Source organism: Catharus ustulatus, chromosome 3, assembly GCF_009819885.2.
Source record: "Catharus ustulatus isolate bCatUst1 chromosome 3, bCatUst1.pri.v2, whole genome shotgun sequence".
Lineage (NCBI taxonomy): Eukaryota > Metazoa > Chordata > Aves > Passeriformes > Turdidae > Catharus > Catharus ustulatus.
The window spans coordinates 22041940-22067953 of NC_046223.1; the positions used below are offsets into that span (position 1 = coordinate 22041940).

General features: G+C 38.0%; 1 protein-coding gene across 11 annotated transcripts in view; it reads left to right on the forward strand.

The window, feature by feature from the left end:
- The window catches only part of ESRRG (estrogen related receptor gamma), a 369900-nt gene that overhangs the window by 238415 nt on the left and 105471 nt on the right, over positions 1–26014 (forward strand). For all 11 annotated transcript variants that reach the window (XM_033054604.2, XM_033054601.2, XM_033054600.2 and 8 more), the window contains 2 exons: positions 10065–10480; positions 22026–22142. In XM_033054604.2, coding sequence (XP_032910495.1) covers positions 10078–10480; positions 22026–22142 — 520 coding nt within the window. In that variant the 5' untranslated portion in view covers positions 10065–10077. The remainder of the gene's footprint in view (positions 1–10064; positions 10481–22025; positions 22143–26014) is intronic.

The window sequence follows — 26014 nt, forward strand, 5'->3', positions numbered from 1 at the left end:
CCACAGCCTACTTTCCCATCATCAGACTTGATTTTTTTTTCCCCTTTTTTTTCTCTCCCCTCCTCCCCCCATGACTTTTTTCAAATGTGAGCAATTCTGTATCTCTGCGCTGACTGAAAACAAATCCTTTTACCAGGAGTGCATTTTAATGGCAGCATGCTTCACTTAAGTCACCAGAACCTAAACTGTATAATATTCAATTTTTTACTAGCCCGGGACCAAAGCTTTTTCTTGAGAGCGATGTTCATAAGAGTAGTGGAAGAATTAGTATTACAGAACTAAACCAGATTAGGAGGGAATGTGAATTAGATTTGGTAACAGATGGTGCCATGGAAATTAAAGGTGCTTTGCGAATGGAAGCGACAGCAGCTTGCCTCTTTTCCTCTCCTGTCTCTCTCTTTCATGCGCTTGATAGACGGGTATAAATCACAACAATCCCGTCTTGACAGCCAATTTCGAGAATTTGATCTGGTTAAAGACATGGCTTTCCTGCTCCACTCACTGAAACTGGCTGCTATTTTATTTTTATACAGCACCTTGTCATATTTAGGAAAGTGGAATCACCTGCATCTCTTTAATGAAATTTTCTTTAATTACTGTTTTAGCTCTTTAGTGTTAATTACTTTTCCATTCAGCCTGAATTCTTGGGCTGTCTCATAGGGATGTATTTCTCTCCCCCACCCCACCTCCTTGCACTATTCATGCATATGCTTTCATTTTTCTAAAGATGCTTTTCTTGTTGGAAGTTGTTGTCAGATCCATTATAATTAGATCCTAATTATCAAAATCATCGTTATTGTGTAGGAAGGGGAAGCCTTGTAAACAACTGTTAAAGTTATAGGATCTTGTCTGAGCAGAAACCTTTCAGGATATACGTGAATAATAAACAAGCAAACAAAAAGCCCTACTGAAAACTCTGGGAAATATATAAAGATCTGGAGAGCAAACCCTCTCCTTGGAAGGAAAATGTACCCTGGTTATCTCTCACTATCTGTTCCTCAGAGTCTAATCCCATATTTTTTTCAGAAAAGATCAGAATAAAATTACCCTGTTTCAGTTTGCTTATATAAATATTAATCTTTGCTTCTCTCATTCAGGTTCCAGATATAAAAATCACTTTCTTGATGTGTGTCAGGATTGACTTATGGTTGCCTTAATACAATTACTTTTTTGTGTGTAAGGCAGCAAGTGTAAGTGAAAGGACTGCTGTGGTGCATGGAGATGTGGAGGTGCTTCTGCCATACACTAGAAGTCCCCAGAATGAAAGAGAGAAATAATGGACTGTATCTAAAAGAAAAAAATAAAAATAAAACCCTCTCAAACTAGGAGATCTGTAGAGCTGGCAACTAACAGTTGGTAGAAATAAAGCTTCCTACTGGCAGTCAAATCAAATGTAGTAACAACTCAACGACTCCCTGCTGCTTGCTGACAGCATGGTGTAACACACTGGGACAAACATTCACTTAAACACTGATTGCAGGAAAACGTCATTTCCCCACTCCCCAAGTAGCTTTTTGGTTGCGTGTGCCAGCGCACATGTATGTGTAGGGGGTGTTTAAATCCAGTGGCATGTGTCTGGGAGGACAGCACACACTGGGAGCCAGCTGAGTGAGGGGGTGGCAGAAGGATCACTTGCTTTATAAGTTTTAGTCTGAGTCTTCTAAGACGCTCACTCTCTGATACTATTTCTGGTGTGTTCTCCCTAATCGGTTCTCCAATTTAACAGAGCCTGGCGTGCAAATTATAATTCTTCTGCTATAAATCTGCAGAAAATCGGTGAGGGAGCTGGGTGGAGAGACAGGTACATGGTGTGCACACACCTACACTCTGCCTTTCAGCTACAGAACGAAATTGCTGCCAGAAATTGTGAAAAATCTCATGATACAAACTTTCTCTCTCTCTCTTGAGACTAAAGGCATTTTTTTGTCTTCTTTTTCCTTTTGGAAAGTGATGAATGACAGCTCTGTCTCTGATCTGTAGTACTGGCTTTCTGACTGGTGCAAGTAACTGCTTTTGATGCTGTAATCATTTCAGAATAATCCCTCTTTAGAAAGCCTGTTATGTTCTTGAATGAGTCTTGACTTACTTTTGTAGTTTTTTATTTTTATCTCTTGAAGTAGCTGAATGTAGCATTTCATTTTCTTTTGCTCTTTCAGCTGATTTCCCTTAATAAAAAGAATCCTCACAATTAATAGCTGACTCCTTCACACTTTACCATGTCCTCTGGGAGCTGGAGACATCAGGTGGATTCCACCTGATACCACTGAAATACAACCACAAGTAGAATGATGTTCCATAACAGAAAAACACTTCTTAAGCAGAGCTTTTGCTGTGTTACATGACAGGAACTGTTAGTCTGCATTTGGACTAATGTAATCTTACTCTTCCTGATCAGTTTACTGATTTACATATGATGAGGCTGGACCATCATTCTGATTGTCACATGACAGCCTTTTTGATTGGAACTTTTTGGGCATGGGATTTCTCCTGGTGTGAGTTGGTGCAGCTCTCAACTCTTCTCTTGCTGCAGAGCTGGTGCTTTTCAGGGATGTTAAGTACTGTAACAACAAAAAAAATATATATATATATAAAACATCAGGCTAAAAGTCAGTAAATGAGAGAACATAAGTCTAGGCTCTAAGGTATTACAGTGGTAGGATTATAGCTTCAAAAAACAGCCATGTTCTAGCTGTAAAAATGTTAGGGGCACACTAAAAACTGAGTAGATGCATGAAGTATTTCTCAAGGTTTATATTGTATCAGGACCATAATATATGCACAAAACCCAATAAATTTCTTCTGTGTTTAACTTTGAGGCACTGTGGAATGATTTGGTTTTGAGTGCCATCTCCCTGTGTTGCTTTCTTTTCAGTATTTGCCTCTTTTTGTTTTAAAGTATTTGAAAACTACATCATCGGGGCATACTGCAAAAGCATCTTTTCCTACTTAAAGACATAAGATCCACATGTGTAGGCAAGTCCTGCAGAAAACTTCTTTTGGTGGTGGCCTGCCTAGTAGTAGTGCATAGCAGCTAATGGATATTTTCTGCATAAAACACATGCAAAAAAATAAGGCCACTGGTGCAATTTTTAAAATAGGCTTTTTTTTTTTTTGCCTTTCAGTTGTTTGTGCCAGTGTGTTGCAGTGACATGTATTGGGTACAATGGACAACTGTGCCACTGAGGGCTGGCACCTTTTCAGATGTCTGGTGTTTTGGCTCAAAGGTGTGAGGTCTTTGAGTATTATTCCTCATTTTTGTTCCTAAAAGTTCACCTGATGTAAAGAATAATAATTTTTCAGTTTGAAAAGATTTAGATTGTGTTACCTCTAAGTGCTTCAGCTTTTAAATTCAGAAGAGTTATGTTATGGTCTGTCAAACCATAGGATCTGTATGCTGCAGAGCCTGTGCATGTCTAAGGATACATTTAATTAAACCAGCATTAGTGCATCTATACAGACTTATTAAAACACTTAATTTGTCTCAATAATATTGATTAAATAGCAGTAGTTTGTTTAATCTAAGTGTATTTTTGCTATTACTGCATTACTTCCAAGTAATCAGGGTAATAGTCATCATCAGTGAAATATCACGTTAGTTATGAAGTAATGCCATAAGAATTGATTTAGACTTGGCAGGAAAGGAAGGCTTTCTGTCATTTAGTGCCAAAGCCTGATTTGGACTATTAGAATGAGAGTTTTACACATAATTTCTGTTCGTATAAACAGGGTGTGTTTTATAGGCTTATAGGTTATTCCATACTCTGAGTATCCATTATATCAAGGAACACCTCAGACAGTTAATTATGCAAAACATCATGTAAGTAATTACACAGTATTATTATGCATTTAACAGTTTTATTGATTTGCCAGTTGCTCACTTACAGTATTTAGAGCTATAAACAAGAGATGCTCACCCTCAGTTGAAATAGATCCAAGGAAATGAGCTAAAGATAAATGACACTAGTATGCATTGTTGCATCAGATGTAATCCTTAAACGTAGGAGCTGTCAACAGTGATAATTTGCAACACATTGGGGTATCTCAGGATCATTTCCTTCTTGTTAACAAAGTTTATCAACCAGGACGCATGGGGAATCAACTTGAAATAGAACGGGAAGCAATAAGGAATATTTATATGTGGTAAGTGAGGAGGGTCTGTAGAAGTTGCAAGTCAGCCACTTGAAAATTTTGCTTTTTTAAAAGCAGCACAGAAAACAAACTGCAGCCTCTCAGGTGAGATGCAGATCTGGAGTCAGAGATGATGGTTTGTTTGCCTTGTTTTGTTGAGCTGAAAATGAGCACGCAGTAGTGCAGTTTTCCACTGCCTTGTGTGCAGGAAGTGCTTTAGCAGAGCTTGGGTGGATCGCATACGGAGCAATAGCAACTGTTTGGGAAGCTGGATCCTCTGTCAGCAGCCATCAACTAACTCAGGCCACTGCTGGTAACAACATGATGGCTTCAAGCATTGCTCCTTCTCTTCCGCCTGCTGCTGGCTTTGGCAGCTGCTCTGGAAGGAGTCACTGGCTTGCATTGCTTTTCCTTAACAAGGTGAAGTGGGGAAGTTTCAAGAAAACATCAAAGAAAGAAGAAATTGCAAAAAGCAATGAAACATTCAGCATTTCTTAACAACCCCCCCACCCCACCTCCTCAAAAATACCCCCACCAAACCACCACAGCTACTCGGTTTTGCATTGGGTGCTCCTTACTACGTGGTTGTACATGTGTGTTGATTATTAGAGACCTTGAGCCTAATAACAGTTTTGTTTGTGCACCCATAGGACAAGATTAGCAATACTTTGGAATTAATGATCTCACCCACTAGGTTAACCAAGCAGGCCTTACCATATTTCTTATTAAAAGAAGAAATCCTTTCTTTTCCTTCCTCCAACTAAGCCAGTGCACCTTAATGCAATGATGATATGTTAGACCCAGCAGTTGTCAAAGCATCGTATTACTGTGATGCCATAATGACACCCTGTCTCTGTAAAGTAGTCATGTTTTCTCAAATCACACGTTGCACCGTTGATTTCTGACATGACACTTCATTCAGTCACTTTCCTTTTCTTCGGCGTCTCCATTCTCTGACAATAGCAGCTGGTGCCCATTTTCCTACTAAGTGATTCACATTTTACCACTTTACTGGAGTGCAATTAGCTGAAGCAGAAAAAAAATGCTCAGTGTAAAGCAGCTCGGCTGAAATTGTTACTCAGCTCTTTAACAGGACCTGGTGAATGTCTTGTGTTGTCGTGGGCGTCGGTGCGAGAAGCAACGTTTTGGTTTCTTTGCACACAAATGTTTTTTTTCTCTGTTGCAGTCAGGAAAACCGAGTATGGGAATTCGCTGGAACATGCTGACTCTTTTTTTATCTACTGATTTTAGTATAGACCTGTGAAATGATACTGAAAGTAAGCACAGTATTTAGAAGGAAATGTGATATTTATAGTCAAAGCGAGGATCTGGCTTCCATTCCTCACTGCTGCAGACTTACTGTGTCACTTAGACAAAGAGATTCTTTAATGCATTGGCTTTCACAGTTGAAGTCTGAGGATAGCAAGACCTTTTTGGTAGATATCCATGCGAGAGGAAGGTATTGGAGGAAAATCAGATGGCTGGTGCTGTTAGGTGTGCATAATAACACCTACCTTGCTGGCGCTCCCACATAGTAGCTGTCATTACAAATGTCAACTGCTAACATCTATTCTGGTATTTATGGAAATAGGGCAGTTCTCTCCCAAGAAAAGAAAATACTTAATGTGCAGGTAAAAGTGGACTTTAGTGTTGGTCTGCACTAAAAGTGGTGACTTTAATTACTGCAGCTAATTATTACTGCTGCTGATACCTGCTGCATGGCTCTGAAATAGCAAATGATGCTGTAAGCAGTGCTTTTCCTTCTTGGAAAACAAATGTGGAATGTGTTCACGGATTATGAGGTATTGGCGTGTTGTTTTGACCTCCTTTGGGTATTGGTAATAAGGAGATGAGGGAAAAGTAACTTTGTGAACCAGTTATATATATAGATGGAATATAAAGAGCTCCCAGTGGCTGGAATGAGACTTTCTTTCTTAAGGCTATATACCGTAATCAGATGCAGTTAATTTTTGCATTCCACTTGTATATTGATACTGATTTAGCCAGTGTCAGCACTGTCAATATCATTAGTAATGTGGCAGGTAGATGGAAATATGAATGTGATTGCATTAATAAATTCTTAATATATTCAGCCTTTCATAAGCACATAGCATTACAATTTATTCGCTATTGTTTAAGACCATTTTAAAGAAGAAGTTGGCTATTGCAGTGCTCTGTTATTTTATCTTTCTGCCAGCAGATCCTGGCTTCAGGTCTTTCTTAAATGAAGTTTTGAAGTAAATTTAGTGTAGACATGAAGAATTAATGCTGTATATTTCATATTAGACATGGCTTGCAGCACCCTATGTATTTTCTCTTGTATATGCCCATGAAAATGCTTCTAGAGCCTGTTACTGCTTTTCCTGAAGCTACTGAAAGGAAAGTTTACCTGAGATTTCCCTGTTTTTAGAAAACTTGATTCAGAGCAACCCACCACAAATGGAACTGCCATTTATTTGACTTAAAATCTAGTAAAGAAGAAAAACAACCCCACCAAGGCTTTAAAATAAATACTGTACATTTTTATATGACACATGTTATTTCTATTCATAAACCTTAACTAAATTTAGATTTTTATTAATCCAATGTGACCTAAAAATTTTGCATTAACAGCACAATGTGGAATTGGGCTTATTCTCTTTGAATGCAGATAAAGCCATCATCTTGAAAATAGCTCTTTCTGACAAAAAGGTGTTCTTTTGAAATAAAGTCTTATTCACTACATTCCTCTTAGAGTTAATGTGAATTTTAGTGCCTCTAATTTTAGATTGAAGTGAGGTCTAGAATAAAACCCACTGGCTGACAATTGAATTTATAGATAGTTGTGAATATTTCAGGCTTGAATAATAGAGCTGTAGAATTTCAGACACAGAGAGGAAGAGAGAATTAAACTCCAACTGTAGTTTTACACTATAATGCAATGGTGTCTAGGAATTCTTCAGTGTAACGAGCTAAGTAGTAATTAGGAGGGAACTGAGGGAGGGATTTTACAGAGATCTAGCTTAGGCATTATTCCAAATGTTCAGCATGATAATTTGATGGTGGTCACACCTGCCATCCGTTTTAGATGGCTCTTGAATTACTTTTGTTCAGAAGGGTGCAGTAAAGGAGTGAAAGCCGTAGGTGTCTTGTTGCCCACCCACACCCAGTACCCAGCCTTGTCTCTGTTTCACCTTCTGGGGATTGAGAAAGTTTTTGTTCTCAGAGTCAGGCGCTGTTGTTTTTGCTTTTCTCTGGACCAGTTAATGTTTTAACTGAGTTTATGCGTTGCCAGTGTGTACCAGTCTGGTCTGTGCTGTGGAAGTTGGAGCCAAAAGCAGCTCTGTTTTGGTTAGTACCAGAACCTGCTACTTCAGAGGCATCAGCAGACTGGCTTTAGCGTGGGCAGCGCTGGTGATCAGATTTTATTGCTTGTTAGAACTGACATGGTATTTTGGTTCTGGCTGCTTGGAGTGGGAGATAGCCACTTCTGTACTGACCAAAACAACATGCAGTTGACCAGCTAAATAATTACAAATGGGTTGTTTTTCAGGAACAGGAAGGGTGACATTCGGGCTCATTATTGCACAAATTAGATTTTAAAAGTTGGCAATATAAGTTTCATACAAGAATGTGCCATCAAGCTGGTTATGACAGACTATAGGCAGTGACTCCTAGTGCTGTATTTTGAAACTTTATGTGTGGAATGTCTTGGCAGAAAAGAGGTGAAAAAAGAACCAACTACCTGTTTAGTCAATAAAAGGATCTTCGTATGTAGAAAAATAATATTAAAAAATTAGTTAGTAAAATGTGAAAGTTAATTGATAATCGTAATCACAGCTGTATAAAATTCAGTGTCAGTGCAAGAGGAGAAAGAGACGGAGAGACACCATGTTTTAGTACCCTAATAACTTCTAGCTCTAGTCTAAGATCGTAATGTATGTGAGAGCGGTCCAGTAATTATAAGGTAATAAGTGGAGTGGTGGTGTAAGTGCTCTAAATTAAAAGGAATTCGCAGAGCTGCTGTAAGTCAGTGCCGACCCGCTTTCTTTCAAACGTTGACTTGCGAAAAGTGCTTAGCCCAGAGTGCAAGTAGAAAGACAAGAGAGAGCTATCTATTAATTACAGCACTCATTAACAGTGACGGCTACAAGGCAGCAGATGCAGAAGAAAAGGCACGCGCTACTGCAGGCTGGCAAGGGGATTTCCCCCCCTCCAGTTCTTGAGGAAAGGACAACACAAGCAGGTGGTCCACTGTAATAAGATATTTTCACGGCTTTAACCTTCCCATTTCCTTGGTTTATTTGCTGACACCAGATAGCTTGCTCCTTCCTCCTCCCCAAATAAGCCCTGATTTTAAGTTTAGATGGTAACATTTCTGTACATCAATCTGGCTGTTTTCCAAATATACACATGGGTTGTTTTCAATAGAATTTTGCACTAAAAGTCACAACAATTGAGAAGTCTAAATAAAATCCATGGACACTGATTTTAGGGTGAATCTCATCTTAAACAGTTATCTTTAATGAAGGGTCGGGCTTTGATCTCCATCATCCCCATTGTAAAAGAACCCCACTGTTTTGGTTTATGTCTTTTTTCCATTGGTGAATTTGATTCCAGATATTAAAGTAGAAATTGATGATAATTTTTTATTCTTAAATAAAAAGAAGTGGAAAATGAAGACAAGATCTAAAAAATAATTTCAGAAAATTATGTCAGTCAAATTGTTTGGATTTACGTATTTGCTTTGAAAACACAAATCCATAGCTCCAGGTGGTCTTAGGGGATAGTTGTTTTTCTGTAGTTGATGTTTCTAAAGAAATGTTCATAACTATCATCTGAACTTTGGCAGCTTTTGAGAGTATAGTCAGGAAAATGCTGGATAGGCCATTTGCTACTGGTCTGGTAATCACAGCTGGAGAAAACGAAGATAATATCTGAATCAGAGCTTTTTAATTATTATTGTTGACCTCAAAATGTCGTAATAGTAAAAAAACCTGGGGATGGAAGTAGACAAAGATTTCTCCCCCAGTCCTCCCTTCAGAAAGCACTAATTTTTTGTATCAGATATTGTATGGTTTTATTTCAGATCCTTAATTCTGAAACTGTGAGAACTAAGAAGACAAAATCTCATGTTCTGAAAGACAAAACTTTTATGTAAAATTTCCTCTAATACATTTTTTTTTACTCCAAGAATGGAACACATAAAATGTCAGATCCTATAGAGCTGTAGATATATGGGATAGTGGTGTAGTTATTACTGGTTAGGCTGAGGATAATGGCTAGAAAGTAATTGCAGCCACAGTTGATGAATCATTTCACTTAGATTTTGTGGAAATGGAGTGCTGCTGTAATTATTTGTTAGAGTACCCTGTTGATGTGCTACTTCGTTACTAAATAGCTGTATCTATAATAAAGCAATAATAATGAAGAAAAAAAAAAGATTGCAAGGGACTTGCTCTTCAGCTCTTGGATCAGATCAATAGATGATGGAAATATTTTAGTTAAGTGTCTTGAAAAATATTAATTACAGAGTGGAACATTTATGTGATCACACTTGAAAATATTTGTTTCTGGTAGTGGTTGAATTTACAGAAAGAAAGTGTAGATGGAAAAATGAAGACATTTAATAGCCAAGCCATCTAATAGGAATTTTAAAATATTTTACTTGCTTGCTGACAAGTTCAGAATTTAGAGTTGATGTGAAGTTGACACATAGCCTAGAGGGCAGGTGGGGGGGGGACAATAGAAGGATTTGGTCCCTTTAAAGTTTTTGTTTACTGCCTGTCTGGAGCTTTGACAAAGCTCTGTCATGCCCTTATGCTGATTACCTTCATGTAGAACAAGAAGTATTGACTAATGAATGAATGATGTGAAGTCCCTAACCCTTCCAGAGCAGCCTTAAAGAGCACTGTCTTTAATACGCGCATTCTTCTTTCTGTCTGTCCCCACTGCAGGCTTCTCTGCAGAATGTCAAGCAAAGATCGACACATTGATTCCAGCTGTTCGTCGTACATCAAGACGGAACCGTCGAGCCCCGCCTCCCTGACGGACAGCATCAACCACCACAGCCCCGGTGGCTCCTCCGACGCCAGCGGGAGCTACAGTTCCACCATGAATGGCCATCAGAACGGGCTGGACTCGCCTCCCCTCTACCCCTCGGCCACAGGGCTCGGAGGCAACGGGCCGGTCAGGAAACGGTACGATGACTGCTCCAGCACCATTGCCGAAGACTCACAGACCAAGTGTGAATACATGCTGAACTCCATGCCCAAAAGACTGTGTTTGGTGTGCGGCGACATTGCGTCAGGGTACCACTATGGAGTGGCCTCCTGCGAGGCCTGCAAGGCTTTCTTCAAGAGGACAATTCAAGGTTGGTGATTTGCTAAGCTTCCTTTCTTTTGCTCAGAATGAAAATGTACAGTCTTTGACTGAAGCCCGTTAGGAGTTCAGGCTCTGCCTTTTCGTTCTTCTTGCTACTTGGCCCTACAGATGTTGCTCATGAAGAAACCCCTTTGGGCTTCTTTGGCAGTTTTGTCTGTTTAGCCCAATGCCATGTTTATTTTGTTTCCAAGAAATAGAAAAACGCTGGAGCTAACCAGTGGATGTTCAGATTTCTTTTCTTGGTGTGTTTGTCTGGATTCCCATGAGTGATTGTTGCAAAGAAAGTTTCTGAAGGTTGTCGTGGACGCCTCTTGAGCACACCTTGTGGCTGGCACACAGGATCGTGCTTGTGTGTTGCTCCTAGATACACCACTGCTGCACTCAAATTGTTACAGAAATGCAGTTTATGTTTGTTAAAGAACCAGTGCATGTAAAATTGGAACAAAACCACAGTGGTGTAGTGCTTTGTGCGTATCAGTGTATTGATAAATGGTCCTTCACCTACTATATACAGTGGTCTTAAATGGGTTCGTCAAATAACTGTAAGATCATGTTCTAAGGGGAGTGAGTTGGCAGCTTTTGGTCTCTGCTCAGTATTTTTACTAATCTGCTCTTGATATCTATTACAAACATGCCACATATTTTGGCATAAATTAGTACAAATGGGAAAATTTGCATGACTGCTTTTTCTAGCTTCAGAACCTATGGAGACAGAATAACCTTCTACTTTGATTTAGATATCATCCTTTCAAGTAAAATTGAAGGTGCTTTATTTAAAGAACATGAGGCCAAGCTTGGCCTGTGCAGGAATATAGTGTCACATTAAATTAAACTCAGACTTCAGAGACTAAAATTAGGTTGCTAAGTCCAAATTTAAGCTCCTCAATAAAACCTGCTTGATTTTCATACTTGTTGAGCACCTGAAATTCTCAGGAAATGCAATGCAATCTGGTGATATACTTTTCTTTTTAAGAATGAATATAAAACAAGCTTCAGTTTCACATAATTTCACATTTGGTCGAGATTTTAAAGTATATTGCTTCCCTATTTAATGTAAAATTAATAAGGAAAAATAATGGATGTTAATTAGACTTATCTATTGCTGAGGCAGTGGCCATTTTATTATTCTCCCTTCCATTTTGCTGCTGGGGAGATTTGGGCCTTTTACCAGCAAGAAGTACCCATTTTAAGAGGCCCATGCAACCACTAAAAAGAGGCATTAGACTTCAGTTGTTCTAAAGGAGCTGAATGTTACACTGCTGGCAACCAGTAAACAAAGATTCATAATGGTGGCCTGGGTTTGTATGTAAAATGAGCACACATACAGAAACAGTATGCTCATTTCAAGTATCTGTTTTGGAAAAATAAAAAAAATAAATAAAGAAGAGGTAGGTGATTTCACTTGACCTTCAAGGACATTTTCAGAAAAGCTCAAAAAATGTTTCTATTGAAGCAATTTGTATTTTGTGGTTACTGAACTTCAAGCACCAATTTCAACTAGCAACTGTTTTTATAAATGGTATTTAATTGCTGTGTAATAGCTGTCCTACAGGACTGAATTGATGCACGATTATATTAGTTGCATTTTGAGCACCAAAAAAAAAAATGCTACAGAAACAAAAACTGATTGAAGTGTTGACTTCTGGCAGTAATAGGTAACCTGCAATTTTACACCACACCATAGACAGCAAGTTTCTGGGCATGGGAGCACAAGGCAGAGACGTCATTCTCCAGATTAGCAACCTGGACTTGGCCACGCAGCTCAAGTTAGAACTGGCAGCTGTGCAAAAAGTCTCAGTGCGGTTGGAGCACGAGCTGCATCAGCAGGTGACAGTGCTGTGAAGACAAAAAAAATGCAGCAGGGCAAAACCAAGCATTGAAAAGAAAAGACATAATGAAGAAACTAAGAATAGGAAGTATGTTACCCATCATAATGTCATGGCAGCATCTTCAACAATGGTCCTAACTAAACTGGCAAAAATATTGAGAGTTTTCAGATACCATCCAAAATAATGGGAGCTACTAGGGCGAATCAAAGCATGGGCTGTGGTAGGTGACAAAAAGTATGTAAGAAAAAGGTGCTTCCTTGTGATTTGAATGGGAAAATTCTGCCTTTAGGCTTGCATGAAGAATAATTCCCCTGAGGTTTTTTGTTCTAATTGATAGAATTTAGTTCCAGTGCTCTGGAGGTCATTCTTCCCTGCACCATTTCACTTCCTTGTTCATATTATGTTCCTTCTCTCTCTCTACTTGTTTTTAAAATGAATTTGCTGCTGCATAACTGCAAATAAGAAAACAGAAATAAATGCAACAGACTTTGAAATGCAGAATAGAAAACCAGGCTCTCTGAAGAGTAAAATATTGTAAGTGTGCATATGTAGGGATAACATGTTTCAGCTCAAATAATTGCTTTTTTAAAATGCCAATAACTTAATTGTGGTGGGTACTTTATTATAGATTCAATGAAAAAGAGCATATGACTTCCCAAACCTTTGTTGATCATTCTTCAGTTTACTGAATGAACTCAGACTTGTAGATCCTCAGTGCTATTCCTGTTGAAATTATGGGCACAGCTGCCCTGACTTCAGGGAGGGGAAGGCTGAGCAGATAAAGTCAGATTATGAAGCACATCCTGTGTTCTTGTAAGGCCTGATGTCCTTTCCACTGAGTCAATGGGAGTCTTTCCATTCCAGAGGAGTCTCTTGAGGTCTCAGTAGGTGGAGGCCACAGGCAGCTGCTCAAAGAGCCAGCACAGTTATTTGTGCACCACCAGCATCTCACACAAGACAGAAGCATCACAGTGCACCTAGTAACTCCCAAGGCAAATATTACTCTAATGTAGAGTATACACCTGTTTTTAAGGGTAGTGGAGATTCCCTTTCAAATTTAGCAATTTAGTCTAGAAAACATCCATTCCTGCCTCCTGGAATCAATTCTTGCTCATTTTCTTAAACATTAAGAAATTAAATGAACCCTCTTTTGACGTATAAGAAGGATTAATTTTGTCTTTTTAGAATATATGTTTTTAACATAGCCCAAAAATACATTTGCAGTTTTGGTAAAGTGTGCATAATTGTGATAAAAGTCAATAATATTAAAAAAATAGAAAAAAAGCAATTTCCTGGCTAAAAAAAATAGAACAGACCCACCAAAAAAGAGCTCAATATATAAAATTGATGTCATCTTAGGTCATAGTAGAATGCAGTGATGTTCTGCCCCTTTTATGAGATACAAGGTATGGAAGAACTGGATGTTCTCTCTGCTCAGCCTAGTACTCACTCAGCTGCAGCTCTCAGTTTGCTTCTGGGATAATTTACATGGTGGCTGATTGCAAGTGTCTTACAGAAATACACACACAGCCAAATCTTCCCAAAATTGGCTTAACATCAGGGATAGTAGAAAATAGCAACATCTAAAAATAGTTACAGGTCCATTGATTTTTAGGGTCTCTTCACAGTTTTTGCTGTGCACTGTATTATCTTGAAAACTCCAAGCTTTCATTGAAAGAGGGGGGGGAAAAAAGAATTTTTCAGTTGTCAGCTGGGTGCAAAGTCTTGTGTTCGACACAGAGGTCTTGTACTTGGTAGCTATTTTGTAGTGAATATTTTATGTAAATATATTACTCATAGTTTTTATTTGGTCAGTTATCATAAAGACTAGTAAGTACACATTTTCATTAATAATATGTAATTACTCAGTGCTCGTAACTTAAACATTTCAGCAGGTGGATTGAAATAGTGTTATTGCTTTCAGGAGAAGGCTGAGATGATAGGACTTACAGGTTCAAAGACAGTTTATTATCCTGTTTTATGTTATCTCTCTAAAATAATAGCCTACATCTGGAAAACTTTCATCCTCCCTTCAAAATTGTCCAGACTGTTGTCTTTGTACTCTTTATAGGAGCCTGAAAAGACAGTATGTAAAGCCTGCACAATCCTCATAAGGTTTCTTGTAAAAGTCTCAGATCTTATTTGTAATTTCCTTGGATGCTGTTTGAATTTTCTCCACAAAAGCTAAATATTTTGCATTCAATAGTCTTTGTTCTCGATTTTTTTTTTGTGGGGGCAGGGGGTTGTTTATTAAGTTTATTTTTTGAGGAAAAACTGTTGGGTGAACAGTAGTGAGACATCAGTCTTCAGGGTATACACAGGGTGAGAAAAGCAGTGGTTAATAAGAAGCCCTGCAGTCAGACCCTCACTGTTTCATCATTTGAGTTTCATACCTGAGAGTTGCTGCCTATGCATGTCTCCTAACACAAATAGGAAATACTCTATCCTTGAAATGCAGTTGTTTTCTGCCATCTCATTTTATGCTGCTCAGCTAAGTGCCTTCAGCTCTACAGTTCTGCAGGGATGTTCCTATTGTCTTCAAAGCCTGCCCAAACTGCTTTGTACTTTGTTCAGCTTTTTGGTTGCTCAGAGTTGTTTTTAATCCCTCTAGTGTTCAGGTTTTTCTAGCCTCTTTGGAGTGTTGACCCATTATTGAGCCATTTGATCTGTAAAAGTACAAACAATTTACAGTAAATGTATTTTTATTTTTCAATCAAGAAGTTTTAATCAAGAAAGATAGAGCTAGCTATGTATATTCAGATAAGGCAACATAAAGTTTGATTTGAAATTGCACGTGACTGAAGTGGCTTCCAAAGGGTATTTTGCATTTCTGAAAGCTGTTTTCTGTAATACATTTTTGAGGAGGAAGTGAAAGCAAATTAAACAAGATTTTATGGCTTTTCAGCGTCTTTCTGATAGCTAAGATTATTGTTTTATAGGATAGGGTGGAGGCTCACATCTGCACTGGCCTGTGGACCTTGGCTTTGGTGCAAAGATGGCAGCCCTCCAGTGAGCTGAACACTAAATGTCACCTGAATCCATCATTACCTGATTAAATCATTCACCTTCCTTATATAAGTGAAAGTCTGTGCATCAGCATTTCTTTCAAAGAATATTTTAAGCAAGCAGTGATAGATATCTTCCCTTTTCCCCAATTTCTTCTGTGCCTGTGGGCCAGCCAGACTAGCACATGAGTATTTTTAATTCCTTCCAACACAGCTTTTTATCCTGTCATAATGTCATTGTGTAGCTCTGGCAGCTAAACAAGATGAGACAATAAAATATAAACATGCTGAAGTCTGAGAACCAGAGAGGAGTTTAAAAGTATACAGATTGTTCTGTCTTTTTTACTATCTCTGCTTTCCTTCCAATCTTGAGAATTGTATGAAGCATTTAGATGATTTGGGAGTAAGAATAAGCATTCTGATTGGTGCATGACTATTTTGAACCCATCAGAAATGCTGCAAGAGATGTGATTTACAAAAAATGCTGGTACACTAGTATGTATCAATGCCATTATAATTAGGTCTGGATCTCCTCTTGTTATAGACATCTCTGAAAGCCTTCAGCCCACTTACAAAGCCCTGTCTCATCTGAAACCAGAGACTTGTGAAGTCTCAGCTAGCAAGTGATTTATGTTAATGTTTGTGTAACTTTTTAATGACCTTTTTTTCTGGTGTGAAAATAATTCAGTTTGCAGCTTTACAGACTGAGATATTCTGACAATTCTCCATGCTATCCTAGTAGAGTGTATCAAAATTGACCTAGATAAAATAGCAGTAGGGACCAAGTGTAGATAGTTCAATCTTTCTAACTTGGACAACTCTTAAGTGACTACTAGGTAGCAGGGGATCAGTCCCCTCTGTGCCTTCAAAGCATTGATTCTCTTTTAAGGTGACCTAAATGCCTTTCATTTCTCGTGAAAAAGTTGAGATCGGGGGATTCAAAGGTAATTGGGGCCCTTACAGGTTCAACACCCCCTAATATCAGCCTGATACCGAAAATTATGGTGACTTTTTATGATGCTGGAAACTCTTCTACCTAAACTTAGGTAGAAATACAAAACTGTTATGTATTCAGACTAGCCAGCATCACATTTACATTTTTGCTGTAAGTCACCATGTTGCTTTCTAAGAATAAAAAAAAAAAAAAAAAATTGCAAATTCTAAATATGTTGTAGTTCAGTACACTGATTTCTTCAAAGCAATTCAGCATAATGACTTCACTAAAAATGTACTTTTAAGCTGTTCATGTCCCTCTGTCAAACACCATGTTTAAAAACTAGCTGCTCCTCCTTAGTTACTTATTCTAACAGAAAAGGCAATGTAAGCAAGAGATGAAACATAATCCTTCATACCTGGTCCTGTCACCTTGAAAAGATACTTGAGATATTTGGGAATCAAATTTTAAAATATTCTGTTTGTGTGTACAGTGTTTGTTTCTGAAGTCACCTGAGTGAAAAGTTGTGAATACAATCAACTTTAGGCTTAATTATCTCCAGATGACCTGTAGCAGAATTCATAGGTCTATAATTCATAGAACTTTCTTGAGTGTCAGGTGAACCTGTCTGAGGATTTGTCAGCCAAAAGTGGATTCAGTTATGTTCAAATGTGACCTCATTCCAACCCAACCCCACTTTTGAAACTTTATCCATGAGGGTACTTTTACATGTGAAAATATTTACTCAAACTTAAATTCAGCTAAGTTTTGACTGTGAAATAGGGAGCAGAGTCTGGAAGAACTGAAACTTTAACCTGAGAGAAAATATTTTTACTTTCCTCAGGTCAGCTTCATTAAGACCTATAAATATCAAATAGATTTTTAAGTCTGGGACTTTTTCTCTGTCCTCCTTTTCAGTTAGCCTGTTACTCTTAATTTCCAAGAGCACCTCATTCTCAGTTTCTCAGGAGCTTTTCTTTTTTGTTCTGGTTGGATTATGTATAAAGGTGTAACTTAACATAGTGAGATTCACTGTCTGTGATAGCTTAGACTCTCCTATGTCTCTGTTTCTAAGAGTTTTCTTTTATTAAATCCCAGAAGACCTCTGGCTGTAATCCTGGCTACTTTCCGTTTTTGGAGTTTTGATGCATGGCAATGCACAGACAAGCAGGTGCATTCCTTTGGGTCTGTCACCCAGGCAAAGAGAACATGAAGGGGTACCTGGGGTAACCCTCCCTGCAGAAAGACTTAAATCCAGTTAAGCAGTAGTCTCTGTGAAGAATGAGAACACTTAAATTTTGAAATACTGTATTTTTTTAAAAAAAGGTATTAAGTTACAAAATGTGAAAGAGGAACTTCGGGGGGCAAATGGAACGTTATTGAACTGAAATACAGCTTCATGAGCAGATTATAGGAGAAAATTGTTGCATTGAAAGAATGTTGGTTCATTTGTTTTTTTTCCTTTTTTTTTTTTCTGAACCTACATTCCCACATAGTAAAAGTTTCGATACTGATATCTTCAGTAGCGTCCTCCTGCTTTTTTAAGTGGCTCATGGCTATTCTTTCCAAACACATTTTCACCCTGCACTTAAGTCTTTCTCATAGCTTTTACTTGTCCGAAGATTTTCTGAGCATACTTCAATAGCTTGTAGTAATCCTTCTACATCTTTGGTGTTATAATGCCTAATATTGCAGTATGAAAAGGGAAGTAAAACTTCTGCTAGAAGCTTGATGTCTACATCTTCTATTTTTGTGGGTGTTGCTGGAAGGGAGACCCCTGTTCCAGCCTGTTTCTAGAGCCAGCTTCTCACTGTCAGTATCTGGGAGGTTCTGAAGTTGTGACTGTTGATGATGATAACTTCTACCAAGGCAGGAGGCCCAGTGCTTTCAGTGACCTCCTCTTTGCCATGGTTCTTGCTTCTCCTGTCACCTTTAGTCTCACTGTCAATTGTGTGCAAGAAATGAACAAAATGGTTTTGAGAATCTTGGCTAAATCCATTCAGTTGCCTGACTTGTAAGACCATTGAGTAAGTCCCTGTACCACAAAAATTGTTCTTTCTTCACTCCTCATTCACGTAACATCCAAACTTCATCCGTGAGGTAAAAAAGAAATGGTACCTTGGCCCACTTATCCTTGAACTATGTGGAAAGGTGTGACTGTCTGAAGTGTCTAAAATTGGAGAGCTGGGTATACGGTGTAAGTTTTAGCAGCTCACCTGCTGTCCCAGGATCAAATGGCATAATGTTTTCAGTGAGTCAGTTGCTCTTGATAAGCACAGTGTTTAGAAGTATTTTCTCATCTTTTGGCTGAGATAATACAATTTAACAAATCGGTAGAAAAAGGAACTGGTTTTAAATAAACATTCCTCAGTACATGAAGAAAGGAAAAGAGCTTAGGCTGGTGTAAATCCCATTATATTATTCTTAGGAAAATGTATTTGGGGAGTGAAGATTTGACATATATTTTTATTTTCAAGCGTCATACTAATTTATATTACTCAGCCCTTTAACTGCCAAACTGTAAAAGTCCATTATGCTACTGAAAGGAATATACAAATTATCCCCTGGCACTTTAGGCAGGAGTTTTACATATATGCTGTTATTCTATCAGCCAGCTAGCTGCACGATTCTATTAAGGAGTAAGTGAGAAAATTATATTGCCTGCAAACTAATTGTACAAAAGACTCTGAAATAAGTAATCAGAGCCCAGTTCTTTCTGAAAACCAGCCAGAAGACATTATAAATCGCTCGATTGCTTTTGTCAGCCCAGTTTAAAGACCCAGAGCTGCTATGCTGATTTTGTTCACTGTATAACACAACACTGTACAATAGGACTGGGCAAACTCAGCTTTTACTCTTTCTAGTTTCTCAGTTTCAGCCTCAAGCATCTTGAAGTAAGCAAGGAATTGAGAGAGCTTCCTTCTGGATCTTTCTCTGAAATGAAATGGCAGATCTAATTATCTTGAATGGCAATTCATATCTAGAAGTAAATAAGAAATTGTGAGAGCTCTAATGACCTAAATCCGGGTTTTTAACAAAAATAAATCTACTAATACTTGGAATGCTAGGTAAAACACATTTTAGTATGATATAGATACCCACTGCATCTACATGGGAACTGGAGACAAAATGTTAGTTCCTTGAACTCTTACTTCAGTGTAGCCATGTTCAAAAGTTCCGGAGCATAGGTCATTGGTAAGATTTGGATCTTTGTTGTTTCTGTGGCTGTAACTCTGCTGAACTCATTGCAGGAATTCTTTGCAGCATCTTCCAAGTTCATTTTCTGATACCAAAAATGAAGATTGAGCATCTGCTGTTAAATACAATTCATTAAAGAAAAGCAGTTTAAATTGAAAAGAGATCCCCCCTGTAAGCTAAAATATTGGAATCCAAGTAACTAGGATAATAGCTCCTTTTAGCATTCTTTAGGTGTCAAGAATTTGCAGGGAAAGTAACTATGCCTGCTGCAGACTGTTGCATAGTTTGCAGAAATGTGAAATGTCAGGATATGGATTAGAAATGTCTGCATAATGGAATGAGCAATCTTGCATTTATCTTTCTGTTTCTGGATTCTACTTTCTGGTGTTGGCACCTGTACCTTTGTATCTTTAGGCAGGTGCTCTTGCTACAGTGGGAGTGTTCCACCTGCCCTGGTAGAGGGCTTTGCTTCCTAAAGTTCTCTGTTATAATCTTGATCTTGTTTTTCATCAAGATTGTTCCTGACCTTGTGCAAAGCATTTCTGATTCAATTTTTTAAAAAATAGGGATAATACATTTAATGCATTTATTATTGTAGTATAATCAAGTTCTTCAGATACAATTTGTGAAAGCTTTGAAAGTCTTCCTATGTAGTGGTTGCACCTTTCTAAGAATGCCTTGTTAGAGTGAGAAGATAATGTGAATCATTTTATAAGCTTGCCCTTACCATCATTTTTGCCAACCCTTCCAAAAGTGTTATTTCCTAACTTTTCTAATGTGTATTAGAAAGACATTTTGTAGTACCTGTTGTGCTGAATTCCCTACCCACCATGTCCTTCAGTTTCTTAAATAGCTTTCTCCACAGCAGCTAAGAAAGGGGAAGAGGACTAAAATACTTTGACTTTTGTCATTAGCATTCAGGCATACCAAGACCTGTTTTACTCACCAGCATTACTAACTCACTCATGCAGCAATGTCCAGGAGGAAGAAATCCTGCAAAGGTCTGCAAAGGTTGTGCCAAATATGCTGGTTGTGTTGGCAGAGTACAGATAATGCCATGCAGACTTCTTTTATCATAAATACTTAACCAATTTTCAATAGATGTAAGTGGTTTAAGTATTACTTCCTGTTGAATTAGCAGTTGCTGAGCATTTGAGTCTTTGTGCAATCCTGCAATCCACTAATGTGATATTTAATGAGGAGACATCAGTCTGGAGAAAGGTAGTCAATATAAATCAGTGTTTACAAAGTGTGATTAACTCTGAAATATTTCATCAATGCTGTGGTCCCAGGCAGACTCTATGCTAATTATTAGAACCTGTGCATGTTTCAGGGGACTTTGATGGACCCTGAGTGCAGCAAACATGGAGCAGCAAAATTGCGATTATGCTCGGACTGTCTCTGATGACAATTTATGCATTTGGTGTGATGACCTCTTGCTTCCCAAGAGGGCAATAAGCAGAATGCATTTTCATTAAGATACTAATGCACTTAATCACAGGGGGAAAGGGTTAGAAAATAAAGAAATACCTTTAAAGCAAGATGTGACAGACTGATCAGGAAGATACTTTATTTAAAAGTCAGTTTGCCGGTGTAACTTCCGACTGCTGCAAAGTCTGTCATACTGGATGTAGTCATGGGCAATAGGATGCATGGTTGGGCAGATGAATAAGCTGAGCTAAGCTGTTTTATGAAAAGTGCAGTGGTACTAGGGCAAAAGAGAACAGATGTTCTCCCATTTGGAATTGGATACCCAAAGGTTGGATTTTATAAAAGTAAACTACTCATTATTTCACTTGTTCATTTACAAGTTTTTATTTTCTTATTTTTGAGGAGAAATCATACTTATTAAGCAGTAACAACAAAGAAGGGCAGGCATCCCTTTTGGTTTTTGTTATTCTGACAATTTGGCAGGAATGATCCTATTCTTGATGCCTCTCAGTACAAGAACTTGGTCTAAAGCATAGAGAGGAGATGTCCTGAGCAGAGGTCTGACCTGGCAGCTGTAGGATGTGGTGGTAAAAGTCCTGGTGAGCCCTACCTGATGCTCTGTGCCAGCTGTAGTGGAAGAAGAAGGGTGAAACTCCATAGTACCTGTTATAGTTGAATATGTAGTAAAGCAGTCCTCCTTTTGTATTCTGGGCAAAGAGAGACTAATGACATGGGCTAAAAAGGAAAATGAAGAGTGCTCAGATAAGGAGCCTGAGCCTATGGTACAGAAAATAAATGACAAAATGTCTTTCTTCTACCAGCAGGAATAACATACATAAAGGATTTTACTAGGGACTATATTTGGAGTGAGACGCAGATTGACTTTAATTGTGGTTTTGTATGCATTGCTTTCATATAGATGTCTAGATTGGAAAAAAAAAAAAAGAGTGAAGAAACTTAATCTTTTACCTCAGGTATTTTTTTTCACTTGAAAGACGTTTCCTTTCTGTAGCACTGCTTGCTCTTGATATATTTCAAAATGTAATACAATGGCACTTGTGTGAGTACTTTTGTACATCTGTGGTGTTGATTAGTCAGTGGCTCTGAACATCTCTTCCCCCGTCTGTTCCCTCACAGGTAACATAGAGTACAGCTGCCCAGCAACGAATGAATGTGAAATCACAAAGCGCAGACGCAAGTCCTGCCAAGCCTGCCGCTTCATGAAGTGTCTAAAAGTTGGCATGCTGAAAGAAGGTAAGACTGACCACCTCAATCTGTATCTCTCTGCAAACACTTGCTACAACTGTAGGGCAATCAGGAAAGAAGAGAGACTGGTGAGTGTTCTAATCAGTTATTGCAAAGGCAATTTTCATATATACTTGCTCTTTCTGACATCTGCTTCTAAGCTATTGAATCATGCTTTATCCACATAGAGTTCATCATGTTGTGTAGTACAGCAAAATGAACCTCAGCATTCAATCTCCTTCAGTGAGTAGCCAGTAGAATAACCATCAGAATTCTCAAAGATTTCTTTCTTCCATTCCACTGTTACTCTGTCCCAATTCTGGCAGAAAACCGAAACATGTACTATGCCTTATTTTCCTTACTTTTATTCAGTCTTCATTCCTTCAGGACAAATTAAAGGCTTACTTCTAAATTGAATAAGTATTTTGTGTGTGTGTGTACTGAAGTTACTGTAACTACACTAGAGCAAATTATGGCATGCAGAAGAGGAGAATCCGCACCCCCCCTCTTTTTTGTTTTCGCCCTAAAAATGTCTGAGAACCCCTGCCCCTCACTGTAAGTATATATTGAATGTTTTAATACATCAATTACATTTTGAAGATATTGAATGCAAGAAAATGTACTCAAGAAATGGTGCTGTCTTACCTGGAACCTGCTTTATCTATGTTACACAAGGAGGTGATTCCTCAAATCTTGGTTGCCTGCTATGCACTTACATTACTGTAATATATATGCAAGAATACACTTTTAAGTGCATCTATTGTAAGCATTATTATTTTAGGGCACTGTCACCATCAAGAAAGATGCCATGGACTTCTGAACTAGAGAAACTTTTGAAATAAAATCAATGTAATGTTCTCTAAGTTTTGTATCCAGTGGAGAGTACTTGTGTTAAGCAACCACTTCAATCCTATGCAATTTTGCTTTGTCAGTGCTTGAAAACTCAGCTTTAATAGCTAGCTGATTTTTGCAAATGGCTTGGTGGTAATGTAAAACCTGTTAAATATGCAGCTATCAGGGTAAAAATTCAAGAAACAACATAGACCAGTGGTGAGATGATGGGCAAATTAGACCTATCACGCACCTACAGACATATTCTTATTGGATTATACTTACTAAGAATAAACCTTGTTCTGTGCAACTGCTTTGGCAGATGCTATGATCCTGTGAGCCAAATCCTGCTGTCCTTAGTCTTACTTGAGCAAAACTCCTGTCAGATTCGATGGAGATTTTGCCTCAGTAAGAACGGCAGGATTTGACCCTCTCTTCAGTGGTGATGGGAGAGTTCTTTCTTGCCAAAATCCTCATATAACTGACCACTAGGAGCAGTTACTTGAAAGTGAAATCATGATGCTTAGATAAACTAAAAGTAAAATTAAAGGGATGACTGGGTATGGAACCTTTTGAAAGGGACTGTGCTTCTTAGCATCTTTTTTTTAGTAAGGTAAGACCCTGTATCACTAGTAACTTAATATACAGATATATTGAGCAACTTTGAAAATTAAATAGTGCTACCGAGAGCACATGCAGGTGAATTGATTTAATCCTTTTCCTCTAAATTTTGAGGGCACTACTATGCATCCATTAACACATGTATTTAAAAAAATCTAGGCTGTGTACAGCTTCTGTGACTTAAGGAGGAAGTTGTGTGTCCTCTACAAATGAGTAATTATCTTTGTGTGCAGATTTACTGTTTAATTTTAACTGAGATAATTTCGTTACATAATACAGATGTACATGTGAGTAATATTTTTTTGCTTGAATGTTCATTGTCCATGGATTCAAATAATTTCCACAGGTTTACTTAATAAGAAAGCATAAATTTTCTACTCTCAAAGTACATACCTTTGTCTAAATGGCAAAATAACTAATTGCTTTGAAAAGACTGTTGTTTATTTAACACCTATTATAACAACCTACAAGAACCTATAAGGGCATTTTATTTTTTCCCCCTTTAGTGACCACTTTTTAAACCTACCAATTCACAGTACATTTGTAAGAGTGTACTTATAGTAAAGATTTTTTTTTTCTTCTTGTTGGAGGGTAGTTTTGGAGCCAGTTATTGTTTTTGCCTATGGAAAAATCTGGGGATGACTTTTTGGCTTGGAGTACATCCTTTATGTACAGAATTAAGGAAGATAATATGCTGACTTCTTTCATGTGTAAAGTAGTATAAATTTATTGATTAGCATGGACTTAAAATAACCTGAAATTATTCTTGCTGTATCTCAAGTGTTTCTTTATGTACAGACAAGGATTTCAGTCCCATGCAGCATGTCAGAGATCATGCTGCAGTAAATCTATTCAAATGTAAACCTGTTCAATTCAATTACCAGTTTATAATAAAATTTGCTGCTGCAGCCTCCACGTTTGTCACAGCAGTCTCTACATGCTGATGGCACAGCATGCCTGGAAATTGACAGCCTAAATCTATTTACAAAAAAAATTTAGTTGCAGACCTGAAATAAAATCAAGTTTAAGCAGCTTTGAGAGGAGCATCACATTCCTTACAAGAACAGCACATCTGCCAGGGTGCATCTTCTCCAGAAATCTTACCTTGTTTTCGGGGCATTTTCTTGTAGGAATTTATCCTTAACAAACAATTTTTAAGTGTACTCCAAAGTGAAACAATTACCAGACATTGTGCTTCCCTTCACATTTGAACAATTACTACATTGTAATTTTGTGAATTGTCATATAAATTTCATTATAGAAATCACAGTGCCTGAAAAAAAGATTCTGAATTTTAACTTGGCTTCTAGGGCAAGGTCCAAAAACCACTTATAGCAAATGTATAGAGTGGCTTCTCTTATGACATCTGCATGTTGAATCATTTATGTGACAAGATAATGGTGTTTTTCATCAAGCATCCAGTGTTTCTGTGGGAGACCCAGTGTTAGGGTTGTGGGGCTGGGGTCAGATCCTGGGAGGGAATTGCATTTCTGGTCACGTGCAGTGCAAGGTGGAGTAGGGATTTTCTGTATGTATTCTCACAGATATTGGTGGGGCTTAACCAGTAGCACCAAGATCAAAATTCTTAATAATTGGTAAGATGTGGGCTGGGAGCATTCCTCCTAAAGCAATGCCAGGCTGGGCTGGAGAGGGATTGAGGTCCTGGCTGCATCTCCTCTTGAGTATCACAAGTTTGTACAGACTCATCTGGAGGAGCACATCACTTCGGTTTAGCCCATGGACTGTTACTTGAAAACATGTCTGGGTCCATGGATGGGTTTTGAGTATATTATACTTCAGACTTCAGCGTTCAGCAGAGGCTGGTGAGCTTTAGGCACAGGAAGAATATGAGGGTGTTGTGTTTTCATTTACTTTTCTAGGTAAGGGTTATTAGCAGCAAAGCAGAATACATTGTACTAAAAGGAGAAAAATTACATTTTTCTATAGTTATTTTTTTTTTTTTATAAAAAATCCATATTTTCAAGTATCACAATTGATTCTTCTACCGAAATGCAGTTTCTTTGACTGCACTTATGCTTTGGTGAATTGTCTCAGATTCACAAGAACAAATTAAACAACATTAAAGATTCTTGTATAGTCTGGAGAGAAACTTTTCAAATGTATCCCTAGAGATTTCTTGAAATAATATTGCAATTGCTAAAAGGGTGCAGGGAGACATATACAACAGTTTGCCCTTTTTAAAAATGAACATTTTAAAGACATTCAGTAGTTTCCAGTTCTGTTGGTTTATAATCTTTCTTTTAAGTTTGGCCTTTTCAAACTCTTCGGAAGCCAGTGATTAGTTTGCTTCAGGTGGTAGAATTAAATCTGTGTTCACGCGCAAGACTGGGTATTTTGGCTGTTTCCCTTTTTATACAGCTAGTTGGACAGAGAAAAAGGAGTTGTTTTTTTTAATTTTCTAAGAAGAA